Genomic DNA, 25,862 nt, shown 5'->3' with positions numbered 1-25,862 from the left:
GCTTAGCCTTATAAGAGAAGTTGACAATGCAGTCTTTTCTTATTTAACTCCTAGTAAAGAATAACCTGAGAACTGACACCAGGCAAAAAAACTTATGTTAATGATTCTCTTTCCATGCTTCCTTCAGGTTTGAATTATAGCTCATATTATAGAACTCAGACTATCTCTTGTGGCTTGGTGGAGGAGAGGTAAGACACATTATTTAAGACACATTATTACTTTAACAATAGGGGAATTTTAAAGTAAACAGTGCCATCTCAAATTGTTAGCTTTAAAAATGTTTATAATGATTTCATTTTAGAGCATATTTACTCTAACCTTTCTAGACACTGAATATATTGTATAAAGAGCTAAGTTTGTGAGTAGTGGGTATGGTCTAGTAGCATCTTCTAATTTTCTATGAACATCATAACATTATTCAGTTCTTTAAAGAGCTTTAATGTTTAAGCTACAAAAATTTTTATTGTCAGTTAATATAAACATTCTTTACAATTAAAATAAACACCCAGTAAACAAAAGGACTTTTCACGTAACATATTAACTTAGCAATATTTTTGAATAATAGGACTTATACTTTTTTAAATTTTGAAGAGAAAAGGAAGTAGCACTTACTGAGTTTTTCCTATGTATGCCAGAAGCTTTGTATGTTATTGTACTTAATTTTCAAAGCTGCCTTTTGATGTTCACATTAATATATTTTACAAACACTTTTACCAGGAAAAAACCCCAGATTAGTGTGTTTTCAGCCTAAGATAATTCCACTATCCAGGAGCCTTACAGACTTTCAAATATCACTGGTTCAGAGGAACAGTGAGGGACATAAAGTTGTGACCTATCCTGTTTGTTGGCTGGGCTGACTTTTTATGGAATCATCATATCCCATAATTTCTAAGGTAACCAGAGCACACCTACAGCAGTAACTCAAAGACCATAATTAAAATACTGAAAGCATCTTAATTTTTCATATTAGAGTATTTTTAAGTGCCCTTGAGTTGATGTTAACTCACATAGACCTTATGAGACATAAGGGTTTCTTAGGTTGATTATCAGGTGTTTTTTCTCATGGAGTGGCTGGTGGCTTTGAAATTCTGACCTTTTGGTTAGCAGCCAAATGTGTAACCATTGTTTCATTTCATTAGAAGGTGGTGGTGATGCTGGTGTGCTGTGGAGTCGGTTCCGACTCATAGCAAACCTGCATAGGGTTTCTGAGGCTGTAAATCTTTACAGGAGCAGAAAGTCTCATCTTTCTCTGGTGGAACTGTTGGGAATTTCGAACTGCTGACCATGAGGTTAGCAGCCTGACTCATACCCACTATGCTACCAGAGCTCCTTCATTAGAAGGTAGTTGCTTCAGTGAAAAGTAAAGTTTCATATACTGAGAAATATCAATTCAAAATCTACTAAAATGTTGTCCAATAAATTTATGAAACAGCTGTAAGGGACTCAGATGCTTAGTAAATAATTTTTAAAAGGCGGGTAAATATATCAGTAACATAGCTTTTATGATTACTGTTATTATTAGTAGAGGAATGCTAAGTTTTGTCCAAATGAAATATATTTGGGGAAATATTGTTTGTCATCTTAAGAAGTTTTCAAAGAAAAATTTTGGTGAATGTACAACAAATACTAATAATAGCAAAGAATCCTGATGTGGCGCTGTAGGATAAACACTGGATTGCTAGCCGAAAGGTCAGTAGTTCAAACCTACCAGCTACTCCTCGGAAACTCTAAGCACATTCGCTATGAGTTTGAAACAACTTGGCAGCATTTAACAACAGGAATAGAAAACGTCCATCAAGCATACATAAGGTGCTAGGCATTGTGCTACATATATCATTAGGGCTATATCACTGAATCCTCAAAACTCACAAAGGAATTGCACCGCTCTCATTTCACAGATGAAGAAACTAGTCACAACTGTCTAATGGTGTAGCCATTAGCCCTAAGTGGCAATTACAATTAAATAAAAATAAAATTAGTTCCTTTGCTGCACTAGTCACACTTCAAATGTTCAAGAGCCAAGTGACTGCTGTGTACTGTCAAGTTGATTCCCACTCATGTTGCTGTTGTTGTGTGTGGTTGAGCCAGCTTCGACTTATAACGACCCTGTATTAGGTTTCCAACGTGAGCTGACCTTGTGGTTGGGAGTCTAGTGTTTCTTCTAAATTGCCACATAGGAGCCCATTTGATTCATAGCAACCCAAAATGCCTGAGCAGAACTGTCCTGTAGGGTATTCTTGGTTGGAAACTTTTTGGAAACAGATTGCCAGGTCTTCTTCCATGGAGTGATTGAGTCTGAACAACAGCTGAGCACTTTACCATTAGCATCTTAAAGCACAAGTGATTAGTGGCTGCCATCCTGGACAGTGTAGAGATGGTACATTTTCATCGTTCTAGAAATTTCTATTGAACAAATCCCTTAAACAAATTTACAGAGTTTAAGGGACTCGTGAACCTCCAAAAAACTTGCAAGTAGTACCCATTTGACCTAGCTTGGGTGGCTGACCAGAACCAGACCAAATGAAGAAAAAGATGCTTGATACTGTTAAATGAGTATCAAGTGAAAATTGCTATAATTTGATGAACTGGACCTTTGCTTAAGGATGCAGTTGCTCAAAATTCCAGCTAGAATGGAAGGATTCTTCATATCTAGGCACAAGTTTTTCCCTCAGTCTATAGGGTTGATAGAGATGGACAATCTGGACATGGGCTATCAAAAATGTGAGATTATAAATCATGAAGTGACTTGCTTATAAGCTTTCATGAGTGTGCTTACTTTCAGAATTAGGGGATTAAGCTACAATTCCCTTTGAATAGTTTTCCTTTTCTCCAGATGGATCTGGTGAAAGGGGATGAGGAAGATGGTGATATGATTTTAAGATCCAACTGTGAGTAATTGTTAACAGGATTAATTGTGATGGTCACAACTGTAATTGTAGAAGATGGGAGGATTAAAAGGAGGGAGTAGTTAATCTTTCAATTCAGGAACAGAGGATCCCAGGACCATCAAAAAGGAAGAGCATGAGTGGAGTGTGAGATCCCACCTAGGAAAGCAGTGAGAGCAGAGGCAGTGGCAGAAGCGATGGGATGGAGAGACAGAGCAGCTGCGGGCTCTAGGCCCATGGACTGAGTAAGAGTGTGTATGCCCACGGGCAGGAGGCTGGCTTGCAAAACATACCCTTGGAACGTTTAAATAGATGTATATTTTTTGTTTTGTATGTGTACATCAAATATTTTGTTTAAATTATTTGTGAAATACCAGATGTAAAAGGGAAGCCCAGAGAGAGGAAGTAGGTAAACTGTTGTTGCAGGGAAGGGATTGTGATCTCTGAGATGAAACGAAGCCTATAATTTGCTGAATGTAAAGCAAATGATCTTGTCTGTTAAGCTTTATACAATTCATAATAAAAAGTTAAAAAAAAAAAAAAAAAGAAATTCCATTTGAGGATCCTTTCTCAATATCCCTAAGATAAACAAACAGCCAGTGAATGTTGCTGTTGTCAGGTGCCATCGAGTCAGTACCAACTCATAGCGACCTTATGCACAGCAGAGCAAAACACTGCCCAATCCTGGGCCAACCTTACTATTATTGCCACACTTGAGCTCATTGATGCTGCCACTTGGCCAATCCATCTCGCTGGGGGTCTTCCTCTTTTTCTCTGACCCTCCACCTTACCAAACATCCTTCTCCAGAGACTGGTCCCTCCTGACAATATGTCCAAAGTATGAGAGACAAAGTTTGGACATCCTGGTCTCCATGGAGCACTCTAGCTACACTTCTTCCAACATGGATTTGTTGGTTTTTTTGGCAGCCCAGGTCAGTTTCAATATTCTCCTCCAACACCATAACTCAAAGGCATCAATTTTTCTACAGTCTTCCTTATTTACTGTCCAACTTTCACATGCATATGAGGGTATTGAAAATAACATGGCTTGGGTCAGGCACACCTTAGTCCTCAAGTTGACATCTTTGCTTTTCAACACTTTAAAAAGGTCTTGTGCAACAGATTTGCCTAATGCAATACGTTGTTTGATTTCTTGACTGCTGCTTCCATGAATGTTGATAGTTGATCCAAGAAGAATGAAGTCCTTGTCAACTTCAATCTTTTTTCGGTTGATAAGAATGTTGTTTATTAGTCCCGTGGTGAGGATTTTTGTTTGGTGATAGGTATATTTTCTACTTCTCCCAATATCTATTTATGGAACAATTAACTAAGGTTGGTAATTACTGTCCCCTCTATATACCTATCTACTGCTTGGCTGAAAACTGAGCCACGAAGGCCATTGTCTCAGGTTCCTCCAGTCTCTTTCTGACCAGTAAGCCTGGTCTTTTTTTTTTTCCCCAACAATTTTAAGTTTTGTTCCACATTTTCCCCACTGTATCTGAGACCCTGTAATGTGATGTATTTCAGAGCAGCTGATGGTGCTAGCCAGGCACCATGTAGTACTTCTGGTCTCAGCAGCATGGAGACTGATGATCACGTGCTCCATTGGTACATGAGGCTTCTTGATTCCAAGTGTGTTCATGTCTGATCACTCTTCTTTCTTATGCACATGGAAAGACTAATAGTTGCACCTAACTGGGCGTTCAGGAGCTTTTAAGATGCTAGGCTCTACTCATTGAAGCCCACCACTCGTCTGTCAATTTGATGTACTGTGGTGGCTTGCATGTTGCTGAGATTCTGGAAGCTATGCCATCAGTATTTTAAATATCAGTAGGATCCCACAGGGTGGACAAGTTTTAGCTGAGATTCCAGATGAACACAGACTAGGAAGAAGGAGAGGGCTACTTGAGAATATCTAGTCACTAAAAACCTTTTGAATAGCAGGGGAACACTGTTAGGTAGCGCCAGAATATTAAACATTGAAACATGATGAAAAGTACCAGAATATTGCTGGAAGATGAACCCGTCAGGTTGGAAGGCACTTAAAATACTACTGGGTAAGAGCTGCCTCCTCAAAGTAGAGGTGACCATGATGATGCAAATGGAGTAAAAGCTTTTAGGACCTTCATTTGTTGATCGGGCAGAAACAGGTACAAATATCCATTAATAATTGGAACATAAAAGTATATTCCTCGGAAAACTGAAGTTGTCAAAAATGAAATGGAACACATAAACATCGTTTTATCCTAGCATTAGTGAGATTCAATGGACTGGTATTGGCCACTGTGAATCTGACAATCACATGGTTTACTATGTCAGGAATGACAAATTAAAGAGGACGGGCACAGCACTCATCATCATAAAACAACAAGATCTGTCTTGAAGTACAATGCTGTCTGTGATAGGCTAATAGCCATACACCTACAGGGAAGACCAGGTAATACCACTATTCAAATGTATGCACCAACCACTAAAGCCAGTGATGATGTAATTGAAGAATATTGAAATTGATCAAACATGCAATCCAGATCTATTGATAATTACTGGTGATTGGAATGCAAAGGTTGGAAACAGGAAGGATCAGTCACTGGAAAATACAGCCTTGGTGATAAAAATGATGCTGGAGATTGCATGATAGAAGTGTGTAAAACCAATGACTTGCTCACTGCAAACACTTTTTTAAAACAACATAAAAGATGACAATACACACAGACCTCGCTAGATAGAAAACACAGAAATCATATTGATGACATCTGTGGAGAGACTGTGGAAAACTCCATCAGCCAAAACAAGGCCAGAGGCAGACTGTGGAACAGACCATCATGCTCATATATAAGTTCAGGCTGAAACTAAAGAAAATTAAAACAAGTCCAGGAGAGCCAAATTATGACCGTGCATATAACCCACCTGAATTTAGAGTTGATCTTAAGAACAGATTTGATGGATTAGACACTAATGACCAAAGACCAGAAGAGTTTTGGGATGACATTAAGAACATCTTATAGGAAGAAAGCAAAAGGTCATTGAGAAGACAAGAAAGAAAGAAAAGACCAAAATGATTGTCAGAAGAGACTCTGAAACTTGCTCTCTAGCGTAGAGATGCTAAAGCAAATGGAAGAAATGAGGAGGTAAAAGCACTGAACAGAAAATTTCAAATGATAGCTAAGCAAGACAAAGTCAAATATTAAAATGAAATGTGCAAAGATGTGGAGTTAGAAAACCAAAAGGAAAGAACACACTCAGCATTTCTCAAGGTGAGGGAACTGAAGGAAAAAATCATATAATATTTAAGGATTCTATGGGCAAATTATTGAATGATGCATAAAGCATCAAACGAAGATGGGGTACAAAGAGTCACTGTATCAAATATAAATGGTCGATGCTCAACCATTTCAAGAAGCAGCATCTAATCATGAGTTAATGATACTGAAGGAAGAAGTCCACAGTGCGCTGAAGATACTGGCAAAGAACCAGGCTCTGGGAATTGATGGGATACGAACCGAAATCTTTCAACAAACTGATGTGGCATTGGAAGTACTCACTCATCTATGCCAAGAGATTTGGAAGACAGCTACCTGGCTGAATGATTGGAAGAGTTCCATATTAGTGCCTATTCCAAAGAGAGGTGACCCAATGGATTATGGAAATCATCAGACAATATCATTAATTTTGCTAACGATAATTCAAATCAGCTGCAACAGTACACTAACAGGGAACTGCCAGAGGTTCAAGCTGGATTCAGATGAGGACGTGGAACAAGGGAGGCTATCACTGCAAATGTCAGATGGATCTTGGCTGAAAGCAGAGACTACCAGGAAGATGTTTACCTGGGCTTTACTTACCACACAAAGGCTTTCAATTGTGTGGATCATGACTAGCTATAGGCAACATTGTGGAGAATGAGTATCCCGGAACACTCAATTGTGCTCATGAGGAACCTCTACATAGTCCAAGAGGCAGTTGTTTGAACAGAACAAGAGAACACTGAATGGTTTTAAATTAGGAAAGATGTGCTTCGGGGTTGTGTTCTTTCACCATACATATGCAATCTGTATGCTGAGCAAATCATCTGAGAAGTTGGGTCATATCAAGAAAAACATGGCATCAGCATTGGAGGAAGATTCAATATCAACCTGCTATTTGCAGATTATACAACCTTACTTGCTGAAAGCAAAAATGACTTAAAATACTTACTGATGAAGGTTAAAGACCACAGCCTTTGATATGGGTTGCACCTCATTGTAAAGAAAACACAAATTCTCACCAAAGGACCAACAAATAACAACAAGATAAACAGAAAAAAGATTGAAGTTGTCAAAGACTTCATTTTACTCAGATCAACCATCAACACTCAAGGAAGCAGTAGTCAAGAAATCAAAAGATGTATTGCATTAGGCAAATCTGCTGCACCAGATGTCTTTAAAGTGTTGAAAAGCAATGATAGGTTGAGGACTAAGACATGCCTGACGCAAGCAATGGTATTTTCAGTAATCTTATATGCATGTGTAAAGTTGGACAATGAATAAAGAAGACTGTGGAAGAACTGATGTATTTGAGTTATGGTGTTGGAGGAAAATATTAAAGATACAATGGACTGTCAAAAGAACAAACAAATCTGTATTGGAAGAAGTACAACCAGAATGCCCCTTAGAAGCCAGGATGTCCAGACTTTGTCTCTCAGACTTTGGACATAGGGTCAAGAGGGACCAGTTCCGGGAAAAGTACATCATGGTTGGTAAACTAGAGGGTCAGAGAAAGAGAGGGAGACCCCCCAATGAGATGGATTGGCACAGTAGCATTAGCAATGGTCTCAAATATAGCAACAATTGTGTGGCTGGTGCAGGACTGGGCAGTGTTTCGTTCATTTGTGCATAGGGTTACTATGAATGAGTACCAACTAGATGGCACCTAAGAACAACTCATCAAAATAGGATGTAGAACATTGTCTATGTGGACTGTGTTAGGCCATTTAACCATGGTGTCCCATGAGACTATGGTCCTGAGCCTTAGGCCCAGGAACTCATTGCCTTAAGATGTTGGATAATATCTAAGAAGTTTTTATCACTTTGCTTGCTATATGCTCCACCACATTCATAGTTGTGATAGTGGGAAAGGTAAAATATCTAAGTTACAAATATCCTCTTTCAAATTCAATATTGAGGGGTATATATATCTATATATATGTTATATATCCCACTCCTTCTCCCATACCCATTCAGCCTGTGTCGGTTCATGTATCTACACATAGAACACTGTTGTTCCAAGGTTGTCTATTTATCACTATTGACCTCTATCCTCTTTACTCCATGCATATCTCCTGGTGCCTTCACCTAACTTCCTCAGCCTTCTGCTAACCTCCCTCTTCTTGTATGTGACCTTCTCCATTACTCATGTTAACACGTGTCTACCCTCTAGCCAGTAAATTTCTCTCCCTCTCCTCCCACTACTGGTAACCATCAGTGAATGTTTTTTTTTTAGTATGAAAACCTCTTTTTGAGTTTTTACAATAGTAGTTTCATACAATATCTGTCTCCTTTGTGATTTACTAATTTTGTTTAGCATAATGTCCTCCAGGTTCACCCATGTTATGAGGTGTTTCAAAGATTCATTCTTGTTCTTCAGTGTTGCATAGTATTATTCCATTGTGTGTTTGTTCCAAAGTTTGTTTATCCATTCTTCCACTGATGGGCATCGCGGCTGGCTCTATCCTTTGGTTTTTGTAAATAGTGCTGAGATGAACAACAGTGTGCATTGTTTTCCAGTTCCTTGATTTAACAATTTTCACTGCCAATCTAACTCTCAGATTACACATTTGTGGGTCCATTAATAATTTATACACAAAAATTAAAATTATTCATGTAATCTTAAATCTACTAACTAAGCCATTCAACCAGTCATTCATAAATCTTTCCTTAAACATAGTACCATTCATTTTATTTCCATTTAAAGGAATTTAAATGATCATATAAGATGATCGGGTATAGAATTTGAATGGTTTTTAAATGGACTAGGTCTTTTACATAAGGTCTCATGTAAGAAAATATTTTCCCTTTATACAAGTTAAAGGGATTTATCTGCATTTAGGTCTTTCAATGTGAACACATGACATAATGTGATCTAGTTGTTCTAAAGAGAAATCATATTATATTTAAGGCAACATTCATTGTTTATATTTGTTCTTTATAATTTACACACTGAATGAGTACATTGTTGTTGTTGTTATGTGTCATCTAGTTTGTTCTGACTCACAGAGACCCTGTACAGGGCTTCTGAGGAGCAGTTGGTAGGTTTGAATCACCGACCTTGTGGTTAGCAGTGCAGGCTTATCCTGCAGCACAAAGCCAGGACTCCAATGAATATTTAGCAGCATATATTTACAATGCCATCACTATTCATGAGAAGATTGTAGACGGCTTACCTGACATCTTTCTCAAGTTGTGCAATATACTCCGTTAGTGAATCAATCTTTGAATCTCTCTGACGCACTGATTCAATTAGATACCTGTACGGTTGCTGTGTTTGGTTTAATAGCGAATTGGCCCTGTCAAGCTAAAGGAAAACAAACTTTATTAAAAATTAGAAAAATTCCCAACAAATTAAAATCACTCAAAAATGCCCCAACACAGATATAGCATACCAACTCTACCTTATGTCAACTAATCTAAAAAGTTTTTCTTGTGTAATCTTCAAGGTCTTATAAATGATTAATCAATACTGCTATTTTTTATAATAGTATAAGCAGGAAGGCAACATTTAAAATATAATGTTAATAGTTAACAATTTTAGAAATGGGGGATCCCTAAATTTTCAAACTATTTGTTGGTTTGAGAAACAATGTGATGTAACATTAACTTCTTTTAATAAAAGTCATTAGCTAAAAATGAAATTTTTTTTAGTTTAGCTTCATTTCTAGTCAAACTAACATTAAGAAAATTTTAAAACAAATCATTCATAATCATATTATAATTAATTTAATTACATCTATTTACTTCTTCCCAGTCATTGTAAGAATACAGTTTACATATCTGACTGACTGTGTAATTTTATATTATACTTTTTCATTTAACCTGGTATCATAAAGCATTTTTCCAGATAGTTGTAATAATTGAATTTATATTTAAAATACTATAACACTGTCTAAAAAGCCAATGCAATATAATTTAATTACATTCATTATAGAGATATTTGTTGTTAAGTGCTGTTGAGTCGGTTCTAACTCATAGCAACCCTGTATAGAGTTTCCAAGGAGTGGCTGGTGGGTTTGAACTGCCAGCCTTGCAGTTAGCAGTCCAGAGGTTATCCTGTAGCACCATATCAGAACTTGAATACAAATGTCCTTTATTCTCCCTATTCCCATTCTTTTTTCTTCTGTGAAATTTCTACTGAAATACTTTCAAGTGTACTACCCCTTCTTGGTGGTATCCAAACATAAGAATATCAAAGATCTTCTTCTTCTTTTGGCTTTCTAACAGAGATTTATTTCTCACAGCATAGGAGGCTAGAAGTCTGAATTCAGAAGGTCTGTAATATTTGTGCAAACAGGGTAAAGGCCAAGGAATCCTATGGCTGAGAGGCCAAGTACCAGGGAGAGGCCAGCCTGTGGATGTAGTCTAAAAGAGGCTGTCCTGACTAAAGAACTGGGTCCTGATCATTTCTAATCCTGACTTGCAACCTGTTAACTTCCCTAATAAAGTCCACAACTGTGAGTCTGCTCTGGGAGTTCTGTGTGGCCAGTGTAATGAATTACTGAACGTAGCCGAGAAGTTGAGAGTGCCCTGGAAGGAGCGGTGTCCGACCTGATAAAGAAGCTTGGAGGGTGAAGACATGTCTGACCTCTGCTTCACAGGCACTGTTGAGTTTGAGTCTTGTTCCCTCTTGTGAAGTTAGAGAAGCTCAGATACAATCCCTAGGTTCCCTTTCACAGATACCAATCATACAGCGTATTCTCTCTCCTGATCAGGTCTGCTGATGTAGTTGGTTGGACAAAGGATGGGTGTCAAACCATAGGGAATTCAATTTAGAGATTTGCTCATGACCCATAGTCTGATACAAAAACATGATCTGGCACAATTAAATTCCATCTTTTGATAATTTGAACTGAAAATCAGAGTCGAACAAAGAGTTATAACGATGGTAAGTGGAGAAATTGTGAATTAAAAAACAAAAAAGATAGATGTTGTTGTTTTTAAGTGCCGTCGTTGAGTCGGTTCTGACCTATAGTAACCCTACATAGGGTTGCACCACTGACCTCGTGGTTCAAACCAACTTTGCAGTTCAGCACATTAACCCACAGTGCCATACCAGGACTCCCATACTCCCATGTGCATGTATATGTTGTTGTTAAGTGCTGTCGAGTCAGTTCCAACCCATAGTGACCCTGTATAGGGTTACACATAGTTTGTATATATTTGTCATATAATGAATTATGTCATGTACAAAAAATTTCTTCTCTTATTTCACTATTTTTTTTTTTCCTCTTTAAGGTATTTTGAAACAAGGTAACAGAGAAGACTGGTGGAGGTGGAAGGCTTGGGAAGAAGCTATCACTCTTCCTCTAAAGACTGTACATGATTACAGTAATATAAGAGGGTTTGAAAATCCTGTGGAAAAATTCCATTATCTATCATTCCATTTTTTCAAAATGTTTTGAAGTACCCTCATATAAGAAAACAGATAGCACATTTTGGGAATTACAGGGAGTTCATACTCTGTGTAGTCTTGTAGTCTTCTTTTTGGGTTTGACAGACAGACATTTATTCTCTAGAATATAACGGAGGCTAGAAGTTTGAATTTAGGGCACCAACCCCAGGGGAAGGCTCTCTCTCTGTTGGCTCTGAGGAACGTCTTTGACTCTTGTTTGCTTCTATTCCTGGTGCTCATGTGGCATAATATCTACACAGAATCTGTCTTTTTTGAAGTAGAAGGCAAGATCATTTGCTAAGGTATAGACAGGAAGAAAATAACAAATGTTTGAAATACCTTCCATGAAAAATAAAAAGCAAGCTTAGGAGGTAAAAATAAAAAACTGCCTAGCTATGTGAGAGAAAATTGACAGTAGAAACCACGACTGCATAATGATGCTAAGAAAGCAGGTTATGCAGTTTCAGAGGTCCAGGAGATGAAGGAGTAGAGAACAGTGGGATGGGTAGAGTAGAGGGCAGGTGGCAGAGAGAACCAGGACAGTAGTGAGAATGTTGGTAAAATAACCAACCACAGGCTAGGTCAGTAGGGAGGAAAGGGAGGCAAGGAGAAAGAAGAGTCTTGCACTCAGAGGATGATTTTGTCAAAATTACTTAAGCCATTAATTTACATTATATTAGGAAACGTTCTTATAGTTATACCAAGCATAGTCCAGGAAAACATTCCTCAAAGAAAAAGGAATGAATAGTGAAAGAAAAGAATACTTTTTCTTTAGACACATTTCCTTATTGTGAAATCTGAGACATAAAGGAAAAAAAATGCCACGCATATTTTCTATAGTTTGGGTTTTAGTGTCTTTTTTCTTTGCTTTGATAAAACTGTAAAAAATCTATTACAATGTCACTGGAATCTTATTATTTTGTTAAGTTACTTTATGAACATTCAGATGTGCAGCTGGAAAAAAATACAACTACGTTCTATTGACCTGTATAACCAGTTTCGCTAGTCAATTAAATCAAACAATTGCCTTGACTTTGTTTTCACAGAACCGACCCTAACTGAATAAACTGAACTGACAAGTTGCTTTGTGTTTCAAAGTGCAGAAAATGCGTGTCTGTGTGGGGAGGTTGAAATGGAGGTGAAGGTGGTAGGGAAGGACTCAGAGCATTTACAAATTGTCCTTAACAGTAGTCTAGAGAGGGCTAGGTAGATTTAAAACATAACAAATCTTATTTCAATTGCATACAAAAGATCTTCTAAAAGCAACCATTAGTCTTAATATATTTTAGTTCAGTTTATTTATGACAGCCATTATGTATATTGGTGGTGGTGTTACAAAACTTTACGGGAGCAGAAAGTCTCTTCTTTCTCCTGGTACATTCAAACTACTGACCTTGTGGTTACCAGCTCAACTCACAACCCATTACACTTCTAGTTACATATATTCAGTTTTAATGTTATAAATAAGGTTAAGGGTCAAAAGCCCTACTTTCAAAATCTATCTTTAATGCATAACTGATAACTTCCTTCTTCCTTAAATAATAAAAACTCCGACACTGTTGTCAATTGTAATGATATATTTCATCAGAAATCCTGTTTGTAGGCTTCTAAATCCCTCCACTTCATTCCCCAACCCCCCTGGAAATAAGTACATATCTTTCAATGAAATGTAATGCTAATTATCTTCTATTTTGAAGTAAATGTAATTTAACAAAATTTAATTCTTTCATTGTAGTTCTTAAAAGTCCTTCCTTAGCTATTGTAATTAATATTCACAAAGTTTCACAATCACTCACTTTGCCTATTAGTAATCTTTTCCTTATAGGAAGATCTTAGTAATTGGTGACTCAGGAACCATATACGTAATAGATGATTCACTACTAAATACATGATACAACATTTTATAGAATTGCTATTCCTCCTTTGTTTCAATAAACTGTACATGATTCAGAAAAAAGCAACACCTGATTAAAATATAATTCTATGTTTTAATTTAAATAGTAATTTAACTTATCCTCAAATAATAATCTAAAAATACATATTAGGGGATTAAAAAAGTTCATGGAAAATTTCTATTCTCTTTTTAAATTTAAATTTAATTTAAGTAGCCTTTATGCAAGTTAACATCTGTCTACTCTCTAGGAAATTCCACTGTCTTTTAACCCCATTTCCATAAACTTTTGAAGCACTCTCATATTCATCTCTTCCTGGAGAGATGCTGTGAAGTCAGATTTCTAGCCTTCCAAGTGGTGAGAACATAAATGATTTTGTTAAAGCCATCTACTTGTGGTATTTATGTTAGAGCAGCGCTAGAGAACTAAGCTAGTCAGAGACATCATCATCATGGGGAATAATATCTAACTGATGGAATTGGACCAGTTAGGATGCCATCCTTAGTCGTGGAGCTGGATCCTGAAGAAACTCCTATGTCAGGAGTTACCTCTTTGTTGCTGAAAAGCAGAGAGGTTGATGGGGTTTCAAAAGAGGGTCGATTTCAGACAAGACTGTCATCTTTGAAGGATAAGTGAGGACTTGGGACAGCTGCTGTTTACCAATGTTTTTGCCAAGTACTTTACTAAGCAGAACCAAGTACATGCTAGTTGGTTATCAGCCCTGATTTTGATCCTGAGATTCTCAATGTGTGGTCCATATAATATGGAGAAATTCCTAACAAGATGTTAAGACATTTGAGAATAATAGACATGAAGTCATTTGAGTAGTAGGACTGTAGAGCATTCTTTTTTCAAAGCATACCCCTGCATTACTTTTATTACAGTTGCAAAACAAAAACCCATTGCCATTGAGTTGATTTTTAATCAGAGACGCTGTATATGGTTTCTGAGACTGTGAATCTTTATAGGAGCAGACAGCCTCATCTTTTCCCCAGGAGCAGCTGGTGGCTTTAACTACTGAATTTGCAGTTAGTAGACCAGTGCTTATTCCACGATACCACCAGGGTCCTATGGTCACAAGGAGAGCTTATTAAAATGGAGATTTCTGGATTTCATGCTAGACCTATTCAATTACAATCTATAGTGTCTAGAAACCTACATTTTAGGTAAGAATATTAGGTGACTCTTATGCTCATTAAGGTTTGAAAATCACTGTTACGTATAAGAACAGGGCAAAGGGCAGATACTTGCGTGATACCTATGTTTCAGGGTTAGAAGGAAATAAAGTTGTCAGCTAGTAAGAAAAAAAAGTCATTAGCATGAACAAGGCAACAGCCAGAGAAAACAATGCCATGAGCAAAGAAAACAGAATTTTGAGAATATCTATAAAGCCATCCCATAGACAGATCCAGTGAGGAGAGCATGGAGAAGAGCCTCCTGGCAATTATGTGGTCATTAGTGACCACTGAGGGAAGGTGCAGCTGGTGTGGAGGAAGAACATACTGAACTAAGTACAAAGATAACTTTCAAAGGGCGAAAGGATCTATATGTACATAGACATGGTGGTGGTGTGTCCTGGAGTCACTTCCTACTCAAAGCGACCCTATACAGGGTTTCCAAGGCTGTGAACCTTTACGGAAGCAGAAAAACTCATCTTTCTTCCATGGAACGGTGGGCAGTTTCAAACTGCTGACCTTGAGGTTAGCAGCCCGACTCGTAACCACTTCACTACCAGAGCTCCTTGTACATACACATACACATACGTATATTATGCACATACAGGAGGAGTGTTAACCTGTTACCAGAGAGTTAAAGCAACCTACAGGACAAAGAAGAACTGTCCCAAAGCATTGACTGGTGGGGTGCTGTGGGCTAATGCGTCAGACTACAAAGTCATTTGAACTGCCAGGTCGGTGGTTCAAGCTCACCAGCTGTTCCTTGTAAACTCTATACAGGGTTGCTATGGGTCAGAACCAACTCGACGGCAATTCACAACAACAAATCTTTAGAAAAACAGACTGTCAGCTCTCACACCCATGAGGGGCTGGTAAGCTCTAACTGCTAACCTTTTGTCTAGCAGTTGAATGCTTAACCACTGTACCACCAAGGCTAATGATACATATATACACGGGGGCTTTAAAAAGTTCCTGGAAAAATTTCATAATCTTTTAATTGTAATTTTCCAGGAACTTTTTGAAGTCCCTTCATAAATACATTCATATATGAGGTTCATAACAAAAAAAACACCGCTACAAAATAAAAAATCCCTTATTAAATCAAATTATCAAAATGCGAAGCTACTATCTCAACGTATCCCTCCATCAGAGACAATACACTTCCCAAGACATTGTTTCCATCGAATTCCTCCCTGAAAAAATTTTGGGCTCTCTGATTTATACGTCCAATGGCAATTTTGGCATCCTTGAGGACAGAAGGAAGTCTGAAGGAAGGAGTAAGATCAGAGATGTAGGGTGAATGGGGCAGGATTTCCCAACAAAACTCTGAAAGGATAGCCCTTGATATTCTTGAATGAGCAGGTATATTATCGTGATGGAAAAAATCCTTTCGTAGTAAGTCCTTGTGGTTGTCCTTTGTCTTTGAGAAAATCTACCAAGATGACCTCTTGGGAATACCAAAAACAGTCATCAGAACCTTCTGAGCTGATCTCTCTGCCTTGAGCTGAACTGGCCCACCAGAGTTCCTTGGAAGCCACTGTTTTGATAAGATCTTTTTTTGAAGGCATTCTAACAAGACTAAGACAAGTGTATTACTGAGAGAACGTGCCTGCAGGCATCCACTTACCCAGAAATAGGTTTAAACATGTTTTGTTTGGAATAAACCTGTGCATGTATGAACTGGAACACTATTAGCAATATTTTTTACTTACCTTCATATGCATGCATATGTGTATTATACACACATACATATATACACACGCGGAAGAAAAAGGAGGAGAGTAGTTGAAAACGCTGAAAGTTCTCAGGTAAAAGAGATTTGAGATAAATAAGTTCAGATAAATAAGTTCACTATAATAAGGAAAAGATGAGATGATGGAGTTGACGGTTTTAGTGATTAGAAGAGGTCTCTAACGAAGGAGTCTTGGTGTGGCACTGAAGGATAATACACTGGACTGCTAGGTTGGTTTGAACCACAAGATCAGTGGTTCAAACCCACCAGCTGCACCTAGGAAGCCTACTACGGGGTCACTTTAAAGTCAGACCCACTCGATAGCACTTAGGAACAGCACCTAGTGAAGATAATGAAAAGTGGATAGAGAAAAATCAAAACACTGCGTGACAGTGATGAGGGGCTGGTTGATGTTAACAATGTGAATTTGTAATGCTTCCAAACAGCAAGAGTAACAGATTTCCAAAAGAATTTTTCAACATGCTAGCATAAAACCAAAGCATTTTCTTTCCCTCCCTCCCATTAAATATTTATAGAGTCACTACCAGATTGTAAGATATTATGCTACAAGTAGGGACTGTCAAGAACAGTGTGATGGATGAATTTGGCAACAAAGCAATCTAGGGTGCTATTGAATGTAATACTCACATGGCTGATAAGATCCAAGGCTGGGTAGGAAGAAAAGTGAAACCAGGAGAGCTTGACAGATTGAAGAAATTCGAAGAGTTTATGAGACTAGGGCTCATAATGAGGCCAAATAAAGCACAGATTAAGTGAGAATGAAAGGACTGGGAGAGCTGGAAAGACAGGAGATTACAGTCAGAGAATGGAATTTTTGAGTTCAAGCGTTTGAAATACTTTTTCCTTCAAAGTGAACCCTGAGAAATTACTTTTATGTGGCTCATGCTACAGTGCTGATTGGATAAGTAAGGGGTGCTGGATGAATATGATTTAACAGCTCTTACATGAGAAATCACTACTCCAAAGCTATCCAGGTAGTAAAAGTAGTTATCTTATTTGTTTGACGTCGAAACGAAATATAATTTATAAATATAGTCATGGTTTTGCTCTACAGAGTCACTGGAGGTTGGCATTTGGTCTAGTATGTGTGTGTGTGTGTGTGTGTGTGTGTGTGTGTGTGCCTGTGTGAGTTGAATCTGCTTGCCTACATTCATATGACCTGGAGTTTAGACTTATAAAAAAAAATCTTCAAAAATTAAAGAGTAAATTCTAGTTTACTGTTCTGAATCCAAGTAATTGAATCTTTCCCAGAATGAAACACAAGAAAGACTTCTGGGTTTAAGTAGTTGGCCACTTTAGATACAGAGGTGTTACTACAGTGAAAGTGTTTTGTCTATGTAACAAATTTAGAGTCCTGGTGTGGCGCTGTAGGATAAGTATTGAACCACAGGGTCAGTTTGAACTGTAAGTCTGGTGGTTTAAACCCACCAGATGTTTCTCAGAAACATTACACAGGGTTGCTATGAGTTAGAACCGATTCAGTGGTACTTAACAACAACAGTGGTTGATAAATACATGGTACATCATTATTAGAATGGTGGTTGTGGTGGTTGTGTGTCACCGAGTTGGTTCCAACTCAGAAAGCCTCATCTTTCTCCTGCAGAGTAACTGGTAGATTTGAACAGCTGACCTTGTGGTTAATAGGCCAGCTCATAATCCACTATGCTATCAGAGCTCATTATTAGAATAAAAATGTTAATTTCAATATAATTTCATGTCAGAAGAATTTTAAAAAATGAGACAAAGTATCAACAGTTAATAACAATTTATACATGTTCATTTCTGGTACTCTGTTTTGATCATGTCACACATTAAATTTAGTTCCAACAGCCTCTTCATGAAACTTTACTGTCCAACACTAATTTAATCAGTTCCTCAGATATAGTTACATTACAACCTGGGCATCTGCAAACTATATGAGAATACTAACTTCACATGGATAAAACAAACACGTAATAAGCACACAGAAACACACCAAAAACTAAGTCTCTTAAAAGAAGTTTTCTCAGTTAAGACATTTCTCCAAAGTTATTTTCTAGGGAGTCTTTCCCTGCTACCAACAAAACTAGCTTAAAGGACTGTCAAACTGCACAAGTGACAAAACGTAACCATGACTACCTTCACAGAAAATGAGCCACTGAAATGCCCAACCCTCTTTCCTTTCCTTTCCTTTCTTCCTTTGTATCTCTCTTCTGTATCATCTTTCATTTATTCGTTCTTTTCTTAACTTTTTATTGTGAACTGGGTGAAGGTTTACAGAGCAGATCGGTTTTCTATTCAATAATTCATATGCATTTTGTTTCAGATAATTAATTGTAATGCCAACAATGTAACATCACATATTCCACTTTCTCCCTATGTTTCCTGTTTCCATTGTTTCTTTTCTGACCATTCCTTTGTCCTTGCAAAATGCTGCCCCCTTGAACTCGAATGGCTGATTATTCTAAGAAACACTTACTCTATTGTGTTATTGTTTCCCTTATAAACTTGTCTACTGTTTGGCTAATAACTGAACCATGGGGGTGAGTTCAGTTCCAGACTTGTACGGTGACTAAAGGTTAATGTTGGAGATTCAACCAGTCTCTACCTGACCAGTAAGCCTGGCCTTTTTTTTTTTTTAAATAACAATTTTGAGTTTATTCCACATTTTTCTCCTACTCTATTGAGGACCTACTCTATTCTAATGTGATTGCTCTTCTGTCTCAGTACTGTGGAGGCTGAAGTTTATATGGTTCATTAGTCCACTGGACTAATAATTTCTATGTGTCTTAAATTGTCTTCAATCCTCTTTGCTCCAGGTAGTGAGAGACCAATAGCTGCACCTTAGATGGCTACTCATGAGCTTTTAAGGCCCCAGTTGCTAGTTACCAAAGTAGGATGCAGAACATTGTCTTGGACTATGTTCATGTGTTCATGCCAGTTGACCATGGTGTCCCTGAGATATGGTCCTGAGACCTCTTCCCCCGCCCCTGCCCTGCCAGACCAGTCTCTGTATTATTTTTCATTGCCTATTAAAAAAAGTAACTTTTTACCTGCCTTGTTTTTATGTCTCCTCCCTGCCCCCAGATATTACTAAACATAATCTAAAACTGTTTACCATTTATTTGCTCAGAAAATATTTCAAGGGAACTAATTTTATTTACAATTTTAAAAATGACAACAATTAAATGAAAATCTTTATGTAGTCCTGTTACTAAGCCTTGTTCTAAATGTATTACCTACACTAACTCATTAATGCTTATTATACTAACATATTAACTACATGAAGTCAAAAGATTTATAAATGTTATTTAAGTACAATTTGGATTATAGATACAAAAAGGGTCTCAATACGTTCTCTAAATGAGGAAATACTACATAGTTTCTCTCATTCAAATACATGAAATCAAAAGAATTTCACATGCTATCAAAGCACATGTTATATTAGTATGCTGAAATAGTTCCTGAAAGAGGAACTCTGAAAGACAAAATAATGTACAGGTTTGCCCATTCAAGCATATCAAGTTAAAGTTTTTCTCATGTTATTTAGTGTACTATGTGCTGTAAGGACTCCTAGTGTGGTGCTGTACGAGAAGTACTGGACAGATAATTGCAAGGCTGGCAGTTCAAACTCACCAGCCACTCTTCAGAAACCCTATTCAGGGTCACTCGAAACTGACTCAGCAGCAGTTAACAACAGGTGTTGTAAAGAAATGTATGTTCCCAGTAGATTTTCAGAATGAGAAAACACAGTATAGTTTCTCCTATTCAAGAACAGGAAGTCAAATGAGTTCTCAATGTTATCAAAGTAGACTCTGTTAAAAGAACAGCAAAGCTCCCAATACAATCTCTGAATGAGAAAACAGTGTACATTTCCTCCCATACAAGTATATGAACTTATATGTTATCAGAGCACAAGTTGTGTTACAGGAACAGAAAGGTCCAAATACATTAAAAAGTGCAAAAATGGTTGTAGCAGTATATCAACAAGGGTTTTCCTGCTACATTCAGAAGAGGACATAGAACGAGGGCCACCATCGCTGATGGTGCTGTTATTGTAAGGTGCTATTCAGTTGGTTCCAAATCACAGTGATCCTATGTAAAACAGAATGAAACTCTGCCTAGTCCTGTGCCCTCCAATTGCTACTGCACTATGCCAGTCCATCTCATTGAGGACCCTCCTCTTTTTCACTGACCCTCCACTTTACCAAGCATTCTCTAGGGACTGGTTCCTCCTGATAACATGCCCCAAGTATGAGAGATGAAGTCTCACTGTCCTGGCTTGTAAGGAACATTGTCTGTGCTTCTTCTAACACTAAGATTTGTTTGTTCTTCTGGCAGTCCATGGTACTTTTAATACTCTTCTAGTGGTTACAAATCGGGCTGCTAACCTCAAGGTCGGCAGTTCGAAACTACCAGTCATTCCACAGGAGAAAGATGAGGCTTTCTGCTCCTGTAAAGATTTACAGCCTAGTAAACCCTATGCAGGGTCACTATGAGTCGGAACGGACTCCATGGTACTTAAAAACAACAACAGCTTATATTACAACTCAATGCATCAATTCTTCCTCAGTCTTCCTTATTCATTGTCCAACTTCACATTCATATAAAGTACTGGAATTACCATGGCCCCACCCTTAGAACCTCCAGAGGTCATGGTCATACCCTTTGAGAGCCCTAAGGTCATGGCCCTGCTTCTTGAGACTGAAGGAGCTCTGGTTCCCATGCTCCATGATTTCTTGAAGAAGTCGGCCTGGTCTCTGCTATGTTACAAGGCTCTTCAGCTCTGCTGGTAAGTGCTCATAGGTACGCCACTCCACTAGTAAGTCTTGGCTGGAAGGCACCTAATGTTCTTGCTCCCTGGGTCAGAATTTAACTTCACTGATGAGTGCTCAGAGGCACCCCACTGTCAGGAAACCTGCTATATGAAGGTGCTCAGCTCTCTTGCTCCATGGGTTGGCTTCTGTGCTGTCTTCTCTCAGTTTCCTGGTTCAGCTGCTGCAATCTCTCTGCCACTGCCTTTCACTGTCTGTGCTATCTCCACACTGTGACAGTTTGCACTTCCTTCTGAACCCTCACCAGAACTGTCTTGACATCCATAATTCCAACAATATCTTCTAAGTAAGTGAAGCTTTAACTAATAGGCAGTCTCGGCTCATTATCCAAGCCAAAAATCACTTCCACATTTATGGTATTTGTTAGAGCAGCACCCCACTTTCCTGGTTTCAACTTCTGTCTTAGTTATGTAATGCTGCTATAACAGAACTATCACAAGTGGATGGCGGTAACAAATAGGCATTGATTCTCTTACAGGTAGGAGGCTAGAAGCCCCAGAGCCAAAATCTGACCTCTTCTAGAAATCATGGAGCACGGCAACCAGAGCTGCTTCAGTCTCAAGTAGCAGGACCATGACCTTTGGGCTCTCAAAGGGTATGACCATGACCTCTGGAGGTTCTAAGGGTGGGGCCATGGTAATTCCAGTACTTTATATGAATGTGAAGTTGGACAACGAATAAGGAAGACTGAAGAAGAATTGATGCATTGAGTTGTAATATAGGCTGCTGTTGTTAAGTATGGTGGTTTATTCCCACTCATAGTGACCCTGTACAGGGTTTCCTAGGCTGTAAATCTTTATGGGAGCAGAAGGCCTCATCTTTATCCTGAGGAATGACTGGTAGTTCTGGAGAAAGGTCCTTGTCTCCTTCCAACATCTGTAAGCTCAGCATTCCTTGGAGCGCTCTATGTGTCTTGACATTAATTATTCCCTGGATCTAGGAGCCTTAAAGTGTAGGGATCCCAGAGCCAAATGACGCAATCCACTCCTGACTTATTTTTTGGTGGTAGCTAGTCCCGCTTTCCCTGCTCATGTCTCTCTCCCTTTATCTCTTCTAAGATGAAAGGTATTGCATGCCATATCCTTGGGAGATACCCATACATCAGATCAGAGCAATGTCCTGGTGGATAGTCAATAAGCACTGGACTGTGAACCAAAAGGCTGGCAGTTCAAGTCTACCAGCTGATCTGAGGGAGAACGATGAGGCTTTCAGCTCCCGCAAAGATTTATAGGCCTCAGGAACCCTATACAGAGTTGCTATGAATTGGAACTGACTGGACAACACTTAACAACAACATCCTACTCCGTCCTCTTACTGACTTATTACTTCATATCACATCATCACTGCCAAGCCACTGAGAATCATGGTCCAGTCAAGTTGATGCATATTTTTTTTTGGGGGGGGGTAACAATTCAATCCATGACTTGTGCTTAATTACGCTCATGTGGAGCCTGTACATAGACCAAGAGACAGTCCTTCAAATAGAACAAGGGGTAGTGCTTGATATGTGGCAGGGTTGTACCTTTTTCCTGTATCTATTCAATTCCTATGTTTAGAAAATAATCTGATAAACTGGAGTGTATGCAGAACACAGCATCAGTATAGGATGAAGATTCATTCACAACCTGCACTATGCTGAAAGTGAGGAGACCTTGAAGCACTTACTGATGAAGATCAAAGACTACAGCCTTCAGTATGGATTACACTGCAGCCTAAAGAAAACCAAGTCTTCACAACTAGACCAAACAGCAACATCACGATAAATATAGAAAATATTGAAGTAGTCAAGGATATAATTTTACTGGGGTCCACAATCAACACCCATGCAAACAGCAGTCAAAAAAATCAAATGACATATTGCTTTTGGGAAAATTTTCTGCTAAAGGTCTCTTTTGGGTGGTGAAAAGCAAAGATGTCTCTTTGAGGACTAAGGTGTGCCTAATCCAATTGCCTCAAATGTGAAAGCTGGACAGTGAATAAGGAACTAAGAATTGATGCCTTTGAATTATGGTGTTGGTGAAGAATATTGAATATCCCATGAGCACTAGAAGAAAGAAGGAATCTGTCTTAGAAAAAGTATACCCAGATGCTCCTTAGAAGGGAGGATGGCGAAACTTACTTTCGTTACTCTGGATATGCTATCAGGAGGGAACTGGAAAAGGATTACCAGCCTTGGTAAAGTAGAGGGGCCAGCAAAAAGCAGGAAGACCCTCACAGTGGCTGCAACAAAGGGCTCAATAAAACTGTTGTGACAACAGTACAGGTTTGGGCAGTATTTTCTTCTGTTGTACATAAGATCATGATGAATTGGAACAGACTTGATGCCACCTGAAAACAATAGTGGTGGTGGTGGCTGTGTGCTACCAAGTAGGTTCCTACTCATACTGACCCTATACATCTATATGGGATCCTACCTATACCTTAGAAGCCAGGATAGTGAGACTTCATCTCTCATACTTTGGACATATTATCAGGAGGAACCAGTCTCTAGAGAAAGACATCATGCTTGGTAAAGTGGAAGGTCCGTGAAAATTAGGAAGACCCCAACGAGATGGACTGGCACAGTAGCAGCAGCAATGAGTTCAAGTGTAGCGATGATTGTGAGGTTAGTGCAGGACTGGACAGTGTTTCCTTCTGTTATGCATAAGGTCACTATGAATTGGTACCAACTTAACAGCACCAAACAACAACAACAACAATTCTGGTTTTAGAGTTACTTTTTCCTTTAAAACTGACAGCTTTATGAAAAAAATACTTCTTTTATCAATAGTATGACTAGCAACAGAAAAAAAAAAAAAAAAAAAAAACTGGACAAAAATAAAAACTGTCAGGATTTGAGAGATTAATGTACTAATGCCAATTTCATACTAGTGCTTAACTGAGACTGAGTTTATCTAATTCTTGGGGCAAACATGTAATATAGTATTATTAATCCAACTTTGTAAGTTGGAAAGTTGAAGTTTGCATAGGATAAGTAACTGTCCAAGGTCACATAAACCAGTCTGTCTAACTTAAAACTCTACTGCACTTATACTACAATGGTTAAGCGAATATAGTGATATATTACACACTGCTGCCCACATGTAAGATACGCTTGTCTTTATTATCTTTTTATTACTCATCATAGCTTTTTACTTCCCCATCCATCTTAAAAAGTAAAACCAAAAACAATCCATATTGTTTTCTATAAAAACTGATGGAGTCTACTAATTTCTTATAACTTGAAGTATTTTTTTCAATAGCGGTGGTTGTGAAGCTGATACACATGCTGTGCTCTGGTTCCTTATACAGATTTGAGTGTGTGTTGATAACAAGCATATGATTGAGTCTTTTCTTTCCTTCTTTAACTAGCAGCTCTGAAAGTCTCCTTGGTAGAGACCTCCACTCTGCTTCAGGTTTAGAACATGCTTTGCCTTATTAAAACTGTAAACGAATTCTTCAACAAGTATCTATAATGCCTACAGATCCAAGTGGTGGGGATACACAGACCAATAAAAATAATCATAGTTCTTTGCTTCCAGACAAACATACCAATAATTATGCTTCTATAATACATGTGTGTGTACACATTTATATGAGGGAAAGTAAAAAAGTATTGCTATAAAATCATGTTTGTTGTTGTTATTAAGTGCTGTTGACTTGGTTCTGACCTGTCTGGGGTTTCTGAGGAGCAGCTGGTGAGCTTGAACCGCCAACTTTGCAGTTCAGACTTTGTGGTCCAGTGCATTAACCCATGGTGCCACACCAGGACTCCATAATATCACTGAAACCTTCATTAATAAAAAATATTTAAAAAATGAAGCTGTTGTTTTTCAACATAGATATAAACAGTTTTGAAGGTGGTATTTCAAACTCTCTAATCCTTCCATGGCTTCTGTATCCCTTTGAGATCATATACACCAAGATAAAACTATATGAAAAGGCTTCAAAAAGTTCCTGGAAAAATAAAATGAAAAAATAGTAGAACTTTTCCATGACTTTTGAAGTCCCACTGCATTTAAGGGTGGTCAGGTTGGTTTCAACTCATAGGGACCCTACACAGGGCTTCCAAGGGGTGCCGGATAGATTTAAACTGCCCACCTTTTGGTTAGTAGTGCAGTGCTTATCCTACAGCATCACATCAGGACTCCATTACATTTACCACATTCATATTTAACGTTGAAAAGACTACAAAGAAAGAAAGACACACTGTAGGTGGAAACTGAAGCCACGGAACAAGGGAGAGAGAGTGATATAATGAAAGTGCCAAAGATAGATTCCTGGGCAATGAACGTGAATGGAACAATCAGTGAAAAAGAAGTAAACAGAGGACCTTGAGAAGCAGGAGGGCAAGACGGTGAAGCATCAGGAGCAGAGAACAGGCAGGGCTACAGAGGTCTTGGGAGAAGGAAATAGTAGATGCTGAGGAAGGAAAGTAGGCTGGGTTCAAATTGGCCATCATTGTCATGCTAAAGAATCTGAACACTGTCTGATAGGAAAAAGGCAATTTGACCCCAGCCTACTGTGATCAAGTATACATTGCTACAATTTGAGGAACTAGACCTTTGCTTATGGATGCAGTTGCTCAAAATTTCAATGGAAATGGAAGGAGTCTTCATATAAAGGACAAAACATGTTTTCTCAATGCACTGGGTTGATAAGGACAGGAAATTTAGACACTGGTTATAAAAAATGGGGCACAAGGAGTCCTGGTGTGGCACTGC

The 25,862-nt window shown here is 38.3% G+C and overlaps 1 protein-coding gene across 1 annotated transcript in view; it reads right to left on the bottom strand.

The window, feature by feature from the left end:
- The window catches only part of PIBF1 (progesterone immunomodulatory binding factor 1), a 310,762-nt gene that overhangs the window by 39,964 nt on the left and 244,936 nt on the right, over positions 1–25,862 (bottom strand). Inside the window, exon 14 of the mRNA XM_006864318.1 lies at positions 9,304–9,434. Within this exon, the coding sequence (XP_006864380.1) occupies positions 9,304–9,434 (131 nt within the window). The remainder of the gene's footprint in view (positions 1–9,303; positions 9,435–25,862) is intronic.

This window comes from Chrysochloris asiatica, unplaced genomic scaffold (assembly GCF_000296735.1).
Source record: "Chrysochloris asiatica unplaced genomic scaffold, ChrAsi1.0 scaffold00063, whole genome shotgun sequence".
NCBI classification, from domain to species: domain Eukaryota; kingdom Metazoa; phylum Chordata; class Mammalia; order Afrosoricida; family Chrysochloridae; genus Chrysochloris; species Chrysochloris asiatica.
The sequence above is the reverse complement of the archived record's forward strand: the minus strand, read 5'-3'. Positions and strand labels throughout refer to the sequence as shown.